The 16,854-nt window shown below is 35.9% G+C and overlaps 1 protein-coding gene across 1 annotated transcript; it reads left to right on the top strand.

Annotated features, from left to right (window-relative positions):
* The first annotated feature begins 11,234 nt into the window (after positions 1-11,234).
* LOC137648018 (tigger transposable element-derived protein 1-like) lies at positions 11,235-12,647 on the top strand. Its single transcript, XM_068380963.1, has 3 exons — positions 11,235-11,251; positions 11,574-12,098; positions 12,362-12,647. Exons 1-3 carry the CDS (start codon positions 11,235-11,237, stop codon positions 12,645-12,647), a joined length of 828 nt encoding a protein of 275 aa, XP_068237064.1.
* The last annotated feature ends 4,207 nt before the right edge of the window (positions 12,648-16,854 follow it).

Consider the following 16,854-nt stretch of genomic DNA (forward strand, 5'->3'; position numbering starts at 1 on the left):
CCCTAAAGGTTAGGACCCTTTTAGTTGGAGTTACCTTGGTAGAGGAATCTCCTTATAGTTAATACTGGGGGGAGGTAACAGCAGTTGCTTGCAGGGGATACACGAGTATGTGTCTCCTACTATCCCTTTATAGCTTACTATCCTAAGCTATTTTGTTAAAGATGACTTTTGCATATTGATTATCAGTGAGATAATCAATTATATACTTATTCTGTTCTCCTTTCTTTAAAGGAGGAACACCAGATGACTTGTGCTGCAGTCTTCTGTAAGATCAAGAGTAAGTGTTTCTACGGTCATAATACTTGCAGGTTTCATGCCCCCTGCAATATTATTTCCGAATCCCTGCATTATTGGAACCCGCAGGTTTGCAATATATGTCGGACATTAATGTCCGAAGGTTTCAAGAATCCCAAGTCTATAGAGACTATGGATACAGCTCGGTACAAATTACGCAGCTGGGTGAGAGGCTTCCAGAAAATCTCTCTGGGACCTTACCTACCTAATGATAGGATACATAAGTTACTGTTTCTGAAGACAAGTAAGGACATAGTGGTGCCTCAGGCACCAATTGCATTCCCCGATAGCCAGATAGCCTTTGGGAAGGAGGGCAGGAAGTGCCCAGGGGTAGAAGGGGAAAATGTCGTGTCGGAATTTTTTCCACCTATACAAGCTCTAGAGCCATTGACGTCGACATCTTCGTCTTTTACCCCTCTATTAGATGGAAAGGACCAATTATGGGCCCAAGTGACTAATCTAATAGAGAGCTTTCACAAACAAAATGAAAAGCAGGAAGCAAAATGCAAAATAGAGCCTTGCAAAGCTCCACTTGTCGCTTCCCAAGGGTCAATCAAACGGCCCATGAATCAAGACCTACCGACATGCTCCAAAACCAATCCCTGGAGGTTAGCGGAGTTGATGCCGATTTCAAATGGCAAACTCTACATTCCAGAGAAGATGGGTGCTGTTTCTTTTGACAAAATCCCATTTTGGCCAAGCTTTGACGCTTTCCCTAATTGTTTTGTTTGACTGAAATATGAACCAAAGTCAAGAAAAGGAACGGAATCGAAGGAGATCATGATTCTCGACCATGATAAGGAACAGGCTATCCTGTTAAATAGCCTGAAAAAGGCGGGTTACTCGGTGTCGAAGGTATTCACACTGGGTAACAGGCACCCTTCCTTTCTTGCTCCTGCTTCAATTTCATTCCCCTTTATGGGGAAGGCATTTAAATCTGTTGCCAAGGCAGAGGAGGCGGGTAGGCCATGTCCTGCACTCGAGGAGTGCAAGCCTCTGTCACTAGCCTTTTCCAGACAGGAAAAGGACTGGAAGGAAGTTCATTTAACTTTTTCAGTAGGAAGATTAGATGTGGAAGTCGCCAGTTGACAATTTAACGAAGGTCTCCCTAAACTATCCGAGTTTCTCTTGTATAATGAACAAAAGACAAAGCAGAGACTTGCAGCCTCCTTATCTCTGCAAAACTACATAGAGTCGTGTTCAAGCCATCAAAGTACCCCAGACATGCTCATGGTCTTAGCCAAAATGCATATGGCTACCTTAGTGAAAGACCTTTACGCCTTTATGAAGGCTAGGAGAGCATGTAGAGAATTTGTGTTCGCTGCTGCAACAGTGAGACATGAAACAAGGAAGCTAATATCTTCCAACATCTGGGGCAAAGACCTGTTCGCAGACGAGGTAGTTAGGAAAGTGATTAAGAGCGCCACCATGGAGAATATGAGTCTTCTCCAAAAGTGGGGCATCCTTTCAAAGAGAAAGTCTTCCATGGTTTTGGGTCCTCAACCTAAAAGGAAGACGGAAAAGTCTGGAAACATCCGGGCTGTTAAACAACATCCCACAGTTCTAGTGACCGCGGTGCCACAGGTAGGTGGTCAAAAGTTCAAACCTATTGATTATTTGAAGCATAGAGATGCTTCTGGTAGGAGGGAGGTTTCTTCAGGATTGTCGGACCATCGATCCTTGGGTTCAAGGCCTAATCAAGATGGGGCTATAATGGAAAGTAGAAATGTCTCCACCATCATTTCCTTAACTTCTCTTACAATCCAAAACCCTCCTGGAGGAGTATACCTGACAGCTTTAGAGCATATAGGTGGTCAGGAAACTATAGTCCATCGAGTTTCAGGGAAAGCTGTTTTGTGTTCACAGGAAGGTCTCAGGAAATCTCGGAATCATTCTGGACTTGTCGCCTCTCAACAAGTTCAAATAAAACAGCAAGTTCATAATGTTAATCCTTCTGAACATATGGACCTTGTTTCAAAAAGTGGTGTTCGTAGTCTTGTCAGACCTGAAAGGTGTCCTTTGGCAACTTCCAGTCAATCACCCCCTCCCCTCCTATCTAGGATTCAAGTTACAGATAGTAACGTTTATCTTAGGAAAGATACGTGTCGGATAGACACAGTCCTAAATATCCTCATAGGATTGGCAGACTTAGTCACGCAAAAACCAAGCCTAAAAATGGTTCAGACAACAATACCTGGACGAGAGGCTGAGGTGCGCAGCACCCGAAGAGGCTGGTCTATGAGCATTCAAAGAAATGACCCGGTTGCCGGGACATCGCAGATGCAAGATATTCTTCAAAAAGTCTCGATTCTCTCCAGCTCAAAGGTTTCAAAGGCTGAAAAATCATTGAAGCCTCTGGTCATATCAACTCTCCTTTCCCTTGGGAATATAAAAGGAGATTGCAAGGTCGGTCAAGAGACTCGGGTAATCAGTCAAATTTCCAAGACGCTAACAGGGAAAAGCTATGAACTCTCTCCAGTTCGCAATAGTGACAGACCTAGTGCTAAGAGCACAGCGGAAAGATGCGTCAAGAGTCTGAAGAAGATACGCATCAAATGCTTGAAGAGATCTAAAAAGACCAATATCGGTCCCTCTTTAATCGCTTCTCTAACAAAGGTCAAAGCCCGAAAGTCCCAAGACCATGTTTGTCCTGTCATGAGTGGGTAAGCTCTCTCCACGCAGATCAGACTTCCTACGACTGATCTGGGACACCGAAGCGATAATGAGACGTCGCAGTCGACAATGCTAGAGAACGTCTCATATAGTCTAGGTGACGTTAACCATCCCTTACTTAAAGGGATGGTACCTGTCAGCAGCTCATATACAATCAATCCACAATGTGACAGTGGAGGCTCTATTTAGGCTCAAGACGATAGAGTTGGAATGGTCCATGGACGCAGACCTATTCCCTCCCTGATGGGAACAAGTCCCAGAACTGCAGATCGACCTCTTCATCAAGAGTGTTTTCAAGAAACTACCCTGATATATAGCCCCATACGAGGATCCTCTAGTGGAGTTAACAGACATCATGTCTCTAGTATGGAAGGGATGGACTCAGATATTCCGGTTCATCCCATTCAATCACCTGCTGAAGGTCCTCAACATGCTGAGATCCTTCCAGGGGGGAGTAGCTCTTGTGGCTCTCAAGTAGACCAAGAGCAATCTGTCCTCTTTAGTGATGGAACTGAAGCTGAGGCCGGCCCTAGTACTGAACCTAGGTCTATTTCAGAAGGTTCAGAAGTTAATTGCCTTTGTTTTATCACAGAGAACCAGAACCCTTCATTTTATGATTTTCTTGCCCTAGCGGTTAGGAAAAGATTTGGGATCTCAGAAGGCAATATAGAATTCCTAGAAGAATACAAGTCTAAGTCAACTAGAAGACAATATGAGTCTTCTTGGAAAATGTGGGCTGCGTTTGTTAAAGCAAAAGGACTGAAATAAATTTCAATGAGCTTCTGTCTGTCCTTCTTTGTCCACCTTCATAATCAAGGTCTGGCGGCCAACACGATAACTACATGCAAGTCAGCCTTGACTAGACCTCTTCTATATGCCTTTCAAGTGGATCTGGCGAATGAAATTTTTAATAAGATTCCGAAGGCATGTGCAAGACTTAGGCCTGCAGCACCACCAAAGCCCATCTCTTGGTCTTTGGACAAGGTCCTACATTATGCCTCATCTGTGAACAATGAAGATTGTTCCCTTAAGGATCTAGCCCAAAAGGTTATTTTTCTGTTCGCTATAGCCTCCGGGGCTAAAGTTAGTGAAATAGTGTCCCTATCTAGAGATGAGGGCCATATTCAGTTCACAGAAGTGGGAGAGCTAAATCTCTTCCCTGATCCAACCTTTCTTGCTAAGAACGAGCTACCCACTAAGAGGTGGGGTCCCTGGAGAATCTGCCCTCTGAAGAAAGATGTCTCTCTATGTCCTGTAGAGTGTCTAAAGGTCAATCTTCGTAGAACTTCAGACTTCAGGGGAGGACAGCTCTTTAAAGGAGAAACCTCTGGATCAAAATTATCCCTAAAACAACTGACAGCGAAGCTCACCTACTTTATTCGTAGAGCAGATCCTGACAGTACTCCCGCAGATCATGATCAGAGAAAAATTGCTTCATCACTGAACTTTTTTCAGTATATGGACTTTGAGCAGCTTCACTCATATACTGGATGGAAATCATCCAGAGTGTTCTACAAATACTATGCTAAGCAGGTCCATGAACTGAAGCATTATGTGGTGGCGGCAGGTAGTGTATTACAACCTGTCGTCTAATTCTGCGATGAACAGCTATTCGACTGGGACTGTCCATTAAAGGGAGAAGGGGTCATCACTTTTAGTGTGACTTCCTTTGAATTAGTGTTACCATGGTGATACTAACTCTGTTCAAAATCCCAGGTGTGGAATTATACAGATTTCACACGTGCCGTGTGTACGTAGTACACAGTGTCGATAAAATGTAACCGGTACAGAAATTATAAAGAGAAATTTTATTATACATTTTTTTCAATCTGAGAGTGGCACTCTTCATTTCTTTCCCTTTCAAGAAAGAAATATAATTTCTGTATATGTTACGTGTATAATTCCATTATCATGCTACGTTCGTTTTACTGGTTAATTTATTTAGTCATTTATTAGGAATAAATGTCTATTAGAATGTATTGCGTCCTAATTCGCCCGACAATGGCATGTATAAAATGCCAAAGTTTTTTGGCTTGCTAAACTAAGTATTCTTCATATAGTTGTATGCTCACAAACAATAGATATAAGAGACACTGATATTGATTCGGCAATATATACAAACTATGAGACTGTTTGTATATTCAGTATATACTTATGTTTGTTCATACAATATATGCTAACCTTGAGGCCCCTTTCCTACTGTCTAGAATGACCCTTCCCTGTAGGGGGCAGGAAGCACTATCATTGTTTATGATTAGTGATGATGACGGATAACGGTAACTTCATTTGTTTCAATTGGTCTGAATTACCATAGAAATGTTGTCCCAAGGTTAAGGCCCTGATGAAAATTCACAGATACATTTAATTAAGCTCTGGTACGCTTCCATCAGAACGACATGGCTTGAGCCCAAAAAATGGATTTTGAGTGAAGCGAAATATCTATTTTTGGGTGAGATAGCAATGTCGTCCTGATGGACCCACCCTTCTTTTCTAAAAAGAAAAGATCTTCACAGTATCCCTCCCAAAGTACTGTATCTGTAGCACCATGCTCAATGCAACAAGGAATGTTCGCCATCTTGGATATGGCGCTGTTGTGATACTCAATAGTAATATGAGAACTAGGGTAACCTTGATATGGCTCCCCTTCTATTCTGCCACTTCCCCCTTGAAGCGTAAATGCTATTAGGGGTACAGATTGGTATGTGGCGGGTCAAGAATACGTCCTCTGATATTATGCGATAGCCTTTTGAGAAATTTAAGGATATTCGCGCCAGGAGCTAGAATTCTGGATACCTAAGGGTAAAATTCACTGAGAATATCACTGTAGTACATATATCCCGTAGGAAGCTACTTATAGGAACTTCCATCAGGACGACATGGCTATCTCACCCAAAAATAGATTTTTCGCTTCACTCAAAATCTGTCATAACAAATAAATAGTTTTATTCTTTACACACTGATCAAAAAACAAAACTTGAATAGCAGATGGACGGATACCAATCCCTCCTGATACCCACAATTCATGAATTTGGTATCAACAAAGTTGTGATTGATCTTGGTCTATGTGTCTTAATCAAAGGTGCCATCTCCCCAAATAGGTGTGTGTGATCAGTACCTAACCATATGAATATGAATAAAAACAAAGTATTCCTTTTAATACGCAGGTTTATTTTTTCCTGCAAAAAAAAAAAAATAAATAAATAAATAAAAGTCTGCATTTGTCCTAAACGCCTGTTTTTTTTTTTTTTTTTTATTTCATTTAATGCACATCAGATCCTCTTTATATCATAGCATTTACGTGTTTTTCTCCTGTATTTCAACACTTCAGGGATGCAAGAATTGTGTGCTGATTTCAAAAGAGAGCACATTGAGTAAGGTTAAAAGCCACTGATTGCTATGACAGTTCATTAAATAAAGTAATATACTGGTCCCTTACTGCTGGTACGATTCAAGAAAAAGAAATATGCCGAGGGGTTTTCAGTAAAATAGCAAACCATCCTTAATCAAACCATGATTTAATAAAGAAAAAAAGGAAATCACGTGACCAGTGGTTACGCCTGGAGATCAACCAATATCACTCGTGGTTTGGTTTTGCTTGTGTTTTTAGGTGATCACTGAGCTTCTTTGGAACATGGAATCTTCGCTCAATAGCAATGCAAATCGAACACAATTTTGCGAAGTAATTAATGGTTTTGTGTGATCATTAGGCATATCCAAATAACATAAAAAAGTTTGTCATTATCTAAATATTGGATATATGTAAGAGAGAGAGAGAGAGAGAGAGAGAGAGAGAGAGAGAGAGAGAGAGAGAGAGAGAGAGAGAGAGAGAGAGAGAGAGGAGCTGCTAGGATATTACAAATGAAGTATATATCATTCTGACGTTTATTCAATGGAATAGTCAGTTCCCACAATATTTAAGGATTTACTATCTAAGAATGTAATACGGAATTTAAATTAATCAGCGTGATTATATTTTTCGATAATGAATCTCGAAAACGATTGTATTCCTTAAAAACAACCAAGATATAAGACCTCTCTATTTCTCCCATATATATATATATATATATATATATATATATATATATATATATATATATATATATATATATATATATATATATATATATATATATTCATATATATACACACATATATATATATATATATATATATATATATATATATATATATATATATATATATATATAATATATATATATATATATATATATATATATATATATATATATATATATATATATATATATATATATATATATATATATATATATATATATATATATATATATATATATTTATATATATTTAATCATTGCACTTTTTTTACTGATATCAGTAATTGCTCTCCTCCTCACATTCATACCATCCTAATGATGTCTTCATTGTTTAAACGTCGGCCAACTTTCGAGGGAAGAAGGGAATGATCTCTCCAAGTCAGGTCTAGTGAGGCGACACCGGTTTTGTTGCTGTATGTACAGTCAGAACCAGTCCCGGGTCCTGTAGTGTTTCTTGTGCATAGCTTGTAGTTGATCTGCCACTTGGTTTTAAATTCTGACATACTGTGCTGGTCTCCTATGAGTGCTTCTCTGTCAACAACTTTGGTTCTACTTTGATTTTCCATACTGTCAGTAGGTCCCATCATGATGCAGTGGTTTGTAGTACACAGTTAAGCTGGAATATCATGGATGTCACTGGGACCTCAATGGTTTTTGTATCCTTGGCTGTCTTAGTACAATTTGCAATGCTTTTTCTCATAGCCTGTACTGCTCTGTAGAATGTCTGAAGGATTTCTTCTTTTTCACTACGACTCTCCATCGCAAAATTAAACATTCTTTCCTCGGCTGCCTGTGAGGAATAGAGAACAGGAGTCTTCCTTCAATTTCATGAATGCAGGATTTCAAGTGCGACAAGGCATTGAGAATGTTTTCTTTCAGATACTTTCTTTTCAATGAAGGTACGTGATTTTCCAAGTCTTTTGTGCAAATCCTATTTATTTAAGTGGTTGTGATATCTTTTATAGGTAATTATTCTTTGTTCTGTGTTTTGGACATTGATAAGGTTAATCAGCTTAAACAGATTTGCATACTGTAGAAATTGTTCTTAGCAGGCTATCCTTCTTAGATGAAGCTGGCTTCTCACTGTCCATGCAGGTTTGTTTGGTATCGAACACCAATTGAATGTGCATCCCGGGTGCAATGCATGTGTCCAGATATGGTTTCATTGTGTTATTATTAGATCTTTCTACAGATTCTTTAAGGGATATCCCAGCATTGACTATCCTCACCTGATTTAAACGCTCTTCCTGACAGATGAAACATTGTTTATTAAAGCCAGATATTGATGGGCTTGATTAGTCCATTTAAGTACTTCATCTTTTATGTCCCCGTTTCTTGGCAGTGTGGTGGCCAGTACCCAATGCATTTGCATAATTGTACCAGCCATGCTGAGTTTGGTCTTTTTAGTTGCATTTGCGAAACAGCTACAATGATATATTGCCAGATTTATACAGTGTGTTCTTTGCACACCTTTGCAGTCTTTGAACTTCAACATAGTTTCCATCTTGCACATTGACCTTCGCTTCTATTGCATCCAAAGCATGATGCTAGGAATCTATTTTGGTTATGTTACACCAATTTTTCCTTTTCCCCATCAGACCGGTACAGCATACACTGCTTACAATTCATAGACTCCTGCCTTAACAAGTAGCTTCTTCAACATCTTATGGTTTGTTTGGTTTGTCAATCATGGGTAGAGCCTACTAAAATAGAAAATAAGATGATATTACAATGCAACCACCAGCAGTTCACATGTAGGATACAGCAAACTGCTCTACATACGAGGTACATGATATAGACCTACTACCGTACATTAATCATACCACCAGATCAAAATGTCCTTGTGATTGTTGCTTATTATGGACTAAAGATCAATATGTCTTAGGAAATTAATAAGTTTTTGAGAAAACTGATGTAACAAATGTCTAAAAACACCTTCACCTATGAACATTAGAGTACTTGCCCCTGATAATTGTAGTTTAGCTATTCAAATCAAATCTCAAGGTTATTTAAAAGCTCAAATATTGAGGATTTTTTTTTTTTACTGCATCCATCGGAGCAAACTTATTTTTTCAGATTTTCATATTATAAGGTTCCCATAAATGTATAGTTTAAAACTCGAACATAGAAAACCTGACTAATTTCTACCATTAGATTTACAATAAATGTATCATATCATCAGTTGATTAAGATGTCTCCTCAAGAAGAGTTATGTGGTATGCACACAAGAATGCCTTTTGACGTACTTAACTGTCCAAGTATTATTCCTGAATGATTGATTAACAAATTTTCAGTTATCCGACATCCGTATATTGTTCCTGATCCGCTGCAAAATAAAGTAAATAATAGCACAAAACGCTATATGTTATTACACAGAATTTTACAGTAGGTAAATGTAAATTAGGATCGAAAAATGTTTCTAATTCAGTCAGTGATAAAGCTTTTAGAAAAGTTACAGCTAGATAGGGTCTCAGGTACAAACCTATTTCTGAATCTGAGTGTCCCTTTCAGGCGACAGACCTATCTACAGTATTGCATTCACACTACAGGTGAAGAACTTGAGTAATCAAAATTATATAAATGTTACAGCTCTACTACCTTACAGGAGCTTGATTGACCAGTGCTCTTGAAGAACATACAGATATTTTTTTTTCATTCACTATATATATATATATATATATATATATATATATATATATATATATATATATATATATATTATATATATATATGTATATATATATATATATATATATATATATATATATATATATATATATATATATATATATATATATATAGGTTGTGTTTACAGCATTCTTTATTTTGTCAGATATAAGGCATGTTTATCAAAATGACGTTGTTTGCTTCCATTCATGCAAGGTAGAAAGGGTGAATTGCTATCGTTCCCCACCACACTATGGAGAGTAGTATTACATAACATTAGGATTATATCTGTGCCCGTACCCATATCTGAGCCAAATGTCTTGTCACTTGATGAGAATAAAATGGTTCAAACTTTGAATACTTGTTTTTACTGAACGGATTTCTGACATTGGCAAGAAAATAGTAGTAATGAAGGATGAAATTTATTTTGCAGAACTATAACAAGTGATGAATAGATCGCCATACATAATTTAGATAGTATTAATAAATGGAGAGCATCGAGTTTCCTTATTTGTTAAAAAGAAAAAGAAATTTTTCACTCATCATGAATTGGATTGTTCACAGCATTCACGTTATTTGTTACTTCTAATGAATTAGTGTTTCGCTATAGAGTACGAGAGACACCTGTTGTACTATGATGACACTTACACCATGGCTCATCACTCAATAACTGTGTCATAGCAAAGAAGACATCAATCAAGGGGAGACTACGTAATCGTCAAGGAGCTGTCTTGGGTCATCGCATTTGCATCACATTGCAGCGCATTACTTTGCATCCAATTGTGTCCTTCATTCTTGTTTTGGAGGATATATTTTATAATTGTCAAACGACCTAATAAAATGCAATATGCTTCCCTCGTGAGGAGAATAAAAAGACATTGATTAAACATACCATTCAAGTGGTATAATCCCGTAGGTGGCTTGTGCATATCTCTTTTATAACCTTTTTTTATGGTTAGGTTAATTGTTAGAATATTGGCATGTAGCCTATCTATAATGAACCCAAGATAGTTAAAGTAATATCCATCGTTACATATATTATAATATATGAAATTATATTCTTCGGTTCTTTGGCACTTTTTCAACATATGAATGTTTACTAGCTATATTAAATGATATACAATGGACTCTACATACAATTGCTTTTATATACAATTGTTCCAACATCCGACGTAAAATTTGATCGAATTCTCGTCTCGGCACCCGATGTCATACTCCAGCATCCGACGTAGACCATACGCGGTCGTAGTTTCTTGTTTACGCCGGTAGACGGCAGCACGTCGGAGGGACACAAGCGAGCGTCACCTCAGTCAGTTCTCTGTTCTCGTGTGCATCGTGTGATTGTACCTTGTTCGGTCCATTATTAACAGTGCTCATTATCTTCCTTTTTTCAGGTTTCATTTTTTATTTTACGTATAGTCATTGGTCCTAAGAGGCTTAGTTTCGGTACACATATTAGTAGTGGTGAGAAAAAGAAGAAGGCAATACTTTCATTAGAATTGATGCAAGAAATTATAGAAAAACATGAGTGCGGTGTGCGTGTGAGTGATCTGGCTAAACAATATGGCCGGAATATGTCTATGATCTCGATGGTCATCAAGCAGAGGGCAACCCTACCCTGGAAGACATGGAATGCCTTTTGTTAATATGGGTAAAGGTCAAAGAGATTGTTGGCGATACGATCACTGAAACAATCATTTGCGAGAAGGCCAGCGCTCTCTATTGTGACTTGAAGGCTGCGGGGTCTGGGGGTGACTCGGGGGAGAGTTCAACCGATCCTATAACGGAGAAATTCAAGGCGTCTCTCAGTTGGTTCGAGAAATTTAAGAGACGGATTGGGATTTATTAAGTTGTTCGGCACAGAGAGGCTTCAAGTTCAAACACCAAGGTTGCTAACAATTCTGTTAAGAAGTTTGAAAAGATCGTGGAGGATGAAGGCTACGTAGAGCAGCAAGGTTTCAATTCTGATGCAACCGGTCTGTTTTGGAAAAAGATGCCTAGTCAAACAAGTATCACCACCGAAAAGAAGAAAATGCCTGGACATAAGCCTTTGAAGGATCGGTTGACTCTTGCCCTAAGTGCCAACGCCAGTGGGGACTGTAAAATAAAGCCGTTATTGGTTTATTATTACAAAAACCCCAGGGCATTTAAGGCACATAGAGTCAATAAGGACATGCTAATTGTTTTCTGGCGTGCTAATTATAAGGCTTGGGTTACTAGGCACTTCTCTGATGAATGGGTAAACCAAGTTCTCGGCCCAGCTGTCAAGAAGTACCTTCAGGAGAGGAATTTGCCTTTAACGTGCTTATTTTGCTTTGATAATGTTCTCGCTCAACCCCCAGGACTCGAAGATGATATCATCAACCAGTTCAAGTTCATCAGAGTGCTGTATCTTCCACCGAACACCACCCCTATCCTCCAGTCCATGGACCAGCAAGTCATCTCTAATTTTAAGAGGCTCTACACAAAGCACTTATCTAAGCAGTGCTTTAATGTCATGCAAAGCCAAACTTAACTTTCAGTGAATTTTGGAGGAGCCATTTCTATATCGCGCACTGCTTGAAGATCATAGATCAGGCATGGGAGGGAGTAACTCAACGGACACTGAATTCAGCTTGGAAGAATCTTTGGCCTGATGCTGTTTCTCCCAGAGATTTTGAAGGTTTTGGCCCCGAACCTGAACCTGTGCTTGCCGTAGAGGAAAATATAGAAGAGATTTTATCCCTTGGCAACTACATGGGTCTGGAGGTCGATGAAGATGACATCACCGAACTCATCCAGGAGCATCATGAAGAGCTCACCACCAAGGAACTCAAGAAGCTGCATGCAATGCAGAATGATGAGTTCCAAGCGCAGTTGAGTGAGTCGGAGGACATCAAGGAGTTCAAGTTTGGCTGCAATAAAAGAGATGTTACCACATCATCAACACGTGGTTGACTTCATTGATAAGTATCACCCACAGAAACTTCAGGTTTGCCGTGTAGTTTCGCAATTCGATGATGTCAGCTTAACCCATTTCAGAAAATTTCTGGAAAGCTGTACTAGGCAACTTTCTCTCAATAGTTTCTTTAAAAAACCTACGAAGCGGTCTAGTGATCGTGATGAAGAGAAAGAAAGTGAGGAAATGAAAACTAAGATTGAAGTGAGCGAAAGTGATGAAAATTAACAATCAAAAAGAAAAAAAGAAAATATACAATTAATATATAATATAAAAATTAAATAAAAATAATTAAAGTAAGTTAGGTTAAAGTTCACGTAGTGTAAGTTAGAGTAAGTTACACTAGGTTATCGCAATAATCATCTCTACCTCCTCGCCGACCGTCCATCTCCATCTGCCTAGCAAAGCCTACACCTGGGTTGGCCTGCCTCTAAAGTAAAGTGACAATAAAAACCCCCTTCTTATCTATTATTTCTTTATAATTATTTGTTTTTTACATCTTTATTATATAATGCAATTGTATTATTGCTATAAGTAATTATGTGTAGTGATTTATTAAGGAGTGTATTCTCATGGGAATATTCGCTTAAACATACGATCGTATTAACACACGAACTAGGTCAAGGAACGAATTAAGATCGTATGTAGAGGCTCCACTATATATATATATATATATATATATATATATATATATATATATATATATATATATATATATATTTAGATATATTCATATATATTTATATATTTATATATATATATATATATATATATATATATATATATATATATATATATATATATATATATATTTATATATATATATGTATATATATATATATATATATATATATATATATATATATATATATTCATTGTATATATATATATATATATATATATATATATATATATATATATATTCATATATATATATATATATATATATATATATATATATATATATATATATATTTATATATATACATACATATATATATATATATATATATATATATATATATGTATATAAATATATATACATATATATATATATATATATATATATATATATATATATATATATATATATATATATATATATATATGTGTGTGTGTGTGTGTATGTGTGTGTGTGTATAAATGTCTGATTTTCACTCTTATAATCTTGCGTATTCCGCATTTTTAGTAGGTTATGTATAATCTTCCTCGTTTTATTTTTAATTCAAGAATGAGTATAGTCTCTCAGCATTAGGGAATATTTGCTGACACTACAGTAGATCAGAATTCTGTAAAATATGTGCCATCAGAAAATGTCGATAGCGCTAAAAACACTTGCATATTTCAGGAACCAACTCAGCTTTTTTGTTATGCTGCTAATATAGGCTCAGTAATTATTTATTGTGTAAATGGTAAGGCACTGGAGCAGTTGCTAACCAGATCTTGAAGCTGTAATTAAGCAAGTATTGAGAAAAAAAATAGTTTTTTAAGAGACTATTTTTCATAAAAGTTTTTTTTTTTATTCATGGTTATATGCAGTATGAAAAACATTATGATTTTTACCTTAACATACAAACACACACACATGCACATTATATATATATATATATATATATATATTATATATATATATATATATATATATATATATATATATATATATATATATATATATATATATATATACATATATATATATATATATATATATATATATATATATATGTATATATATATATACATATATATATATATATATATATATATATATATATATATATATATATATATATATATATATATATATATACATGTGTGTGTGTAGGTGTGTTATGGTCCCGGGTTTGTGAACCAAAGATATATATTATATATCACGGCTGGTATGTTACATGACCTCTTGAGCTCAAAATTCACCTATCTGTTTTTACATATTTTTGTTACACTTGAAAAAATTAATAAGTAAGTCCTAAGAAAATTATATAACTCCCAGACTGCAATACATGGAAACACTGAATATCCAGAGGCCTCTTGTGTACAATAAAAACAAGCTGGGTAATAATCATTAAGGACTATACAAAACAACCTCTTACTTTGATTCGTAAATTGGGTTACGAGAGAGTTCTGTAAAAAAACACTGCTGATCGAAATAGTACACTCTTTAAAAAAATAAACATACCCTATAAAAAATTACTACACTTTGGAAGAATTCAAACCAAATGAATATATCTCCTGAAATATTAAATTTAAACAAAACTCACTCTAAGGCAAGAAAATATTACACTCTGAAAATTATATGATCATTTGTTTCACTGAAAATTAAAAAGTTAACCTTTAACACTTTAATGATTAAACACTTATTGAAATTTACATATGGATGAAAATCAACACAATATCATGTTCAAATAGAAATAGATTTCTACCTCATACTTGGGATCAAGCCCTAGCCCTTTCAAATGAAAGGCCTGGTCGCTTCCAACCAAGCCACCAGAGGCTCTAAAAGAAGTCGGGACCTACCTGCTACCTGCAGTTCAGGATATACCTGGCAAAACACAAGTCTCTTACCCGCGAGTTTTCCCCGACTTCATGGCCCACAATGTGACAATTGACAGCTTTTTTTTTTCTTTTAGTTGCAATCACACCTAATGAGTCAATATGGATGAAAATCAACACAATATCGATTTTAAATAGAAATAGATTTCTATCTCATACCAGGGATCGAACACTAGTCTCTTCAAATGAAAGGCCAGGTTGCTTCCAACCATGCCACCAGACTCTCTAAAAGATGTCGGAACTTAACTGCTACCTGCAGTTCAGGATTTACCTGGCGAAACATCAGTCACTTACCAGCGAGTTCTCCCGACTTCCCGGCCCACTGGGTGACACAATTGATAGCTTTTTTTTTTTTTTTTTCAGTGGGAATTGCCCCTAATGAGTCATTATAGAGGAAAATCAACAGAATATTCCAAGTACGAGGTAGAAATTTATTTCTATTTGAACATGATATTGTGATGATTTTCATCCATATCGACTCATTAGGGGTAATTCCAACCACCCCCCCCCCAAAAAAAAAACAAAAAAAAAACGATCAATTGTGTCACCTAGTGGGCCGGGAAGTCGGGGAAAACTCGCTGGTAAGAGACTGATGTTTCGCCAGGTAAATCCTGAACTGCAGGTAGCAGTTAGGTTCCGACTTCTTTTAGAGCTTCTCGTGGCATGGTTGGAAGCGACCTGGCCTTTCATTTGAAGGGGCTAGGGTTTGATCCGAAGTATGAGGTAGAAGTTTATTTCTATTTGAACGTGATATTGTGTTGATTTTCCTCCATATTGACTCATTAGGGGTAGTTCCAGCTAAAAAAAAAGAAAAAAAAAAAAGCTATCGTGTCACCTAGCGGGCCGGGAAGTCGGGGAAACTCGTTGGTAAGAGACTGATGTTTTGCCAGGTAAGTCCTGAAGTGCAGGTAGAAGTAAGGTTCCGACTTCTTTTAGAGCTTCTGGTGGCATGGTTAGAAGTGACCTTGCCTTTCATTTGAAGGTGCTTGGGTTCGATCCCAAGTATGAGGTAGAAATTTATTTATATATATATACATATATATATATATATATATATATATATATATATATATATACATATATATATATATATATATATCTAATTATATATAAGTATATATATATATATATATATATATATATATATATATATATATATATATATATATATATATGTGTGTGTGTGTGTGTGTGAGTGTGTGTGTATATATATGTATATATATAAATATATATATATATATATATATATATATATGAATATATATATATATATATATATATATATATATATATATATATATATATATATATATATATATATATATATACACATATATATATATATATATATATATATATATATATATATATATATATATATTTATATATACTGTATATATATGTTTGAAATCCTACAGATATTCTGAATGAATCTAGAAATAATGTGAAAATATGAATTCTCACATGTCTAGTGTATAATTAATTTCTTTTCATGCTGAAACATATTAATTTATATATACTTACTCACTTTTTGAGTGTACTGCTAACAAAATTATATTCTTACTTATTGAAACTATTAACTATATCATATTATTTGATTTTGACCAGAGTGCATGTCCATAATCTTTAAACCCATATATCTATGTTTATTATCAA

This window comes from Palaemon carinicauda, chromosome 10 (assembly GCF_036898095.1).
Source record: "Palaemon carinicauda isolate YSFRI2023 chromosome 10, ASM3689809v2, whole genome shotgun sequence".
NCBI lineage: Eukaryota > Metazoa > Arthropoda > Malacostraca > Decapoda > Palaemonidae > Palaemon > Palaemon carinicauda.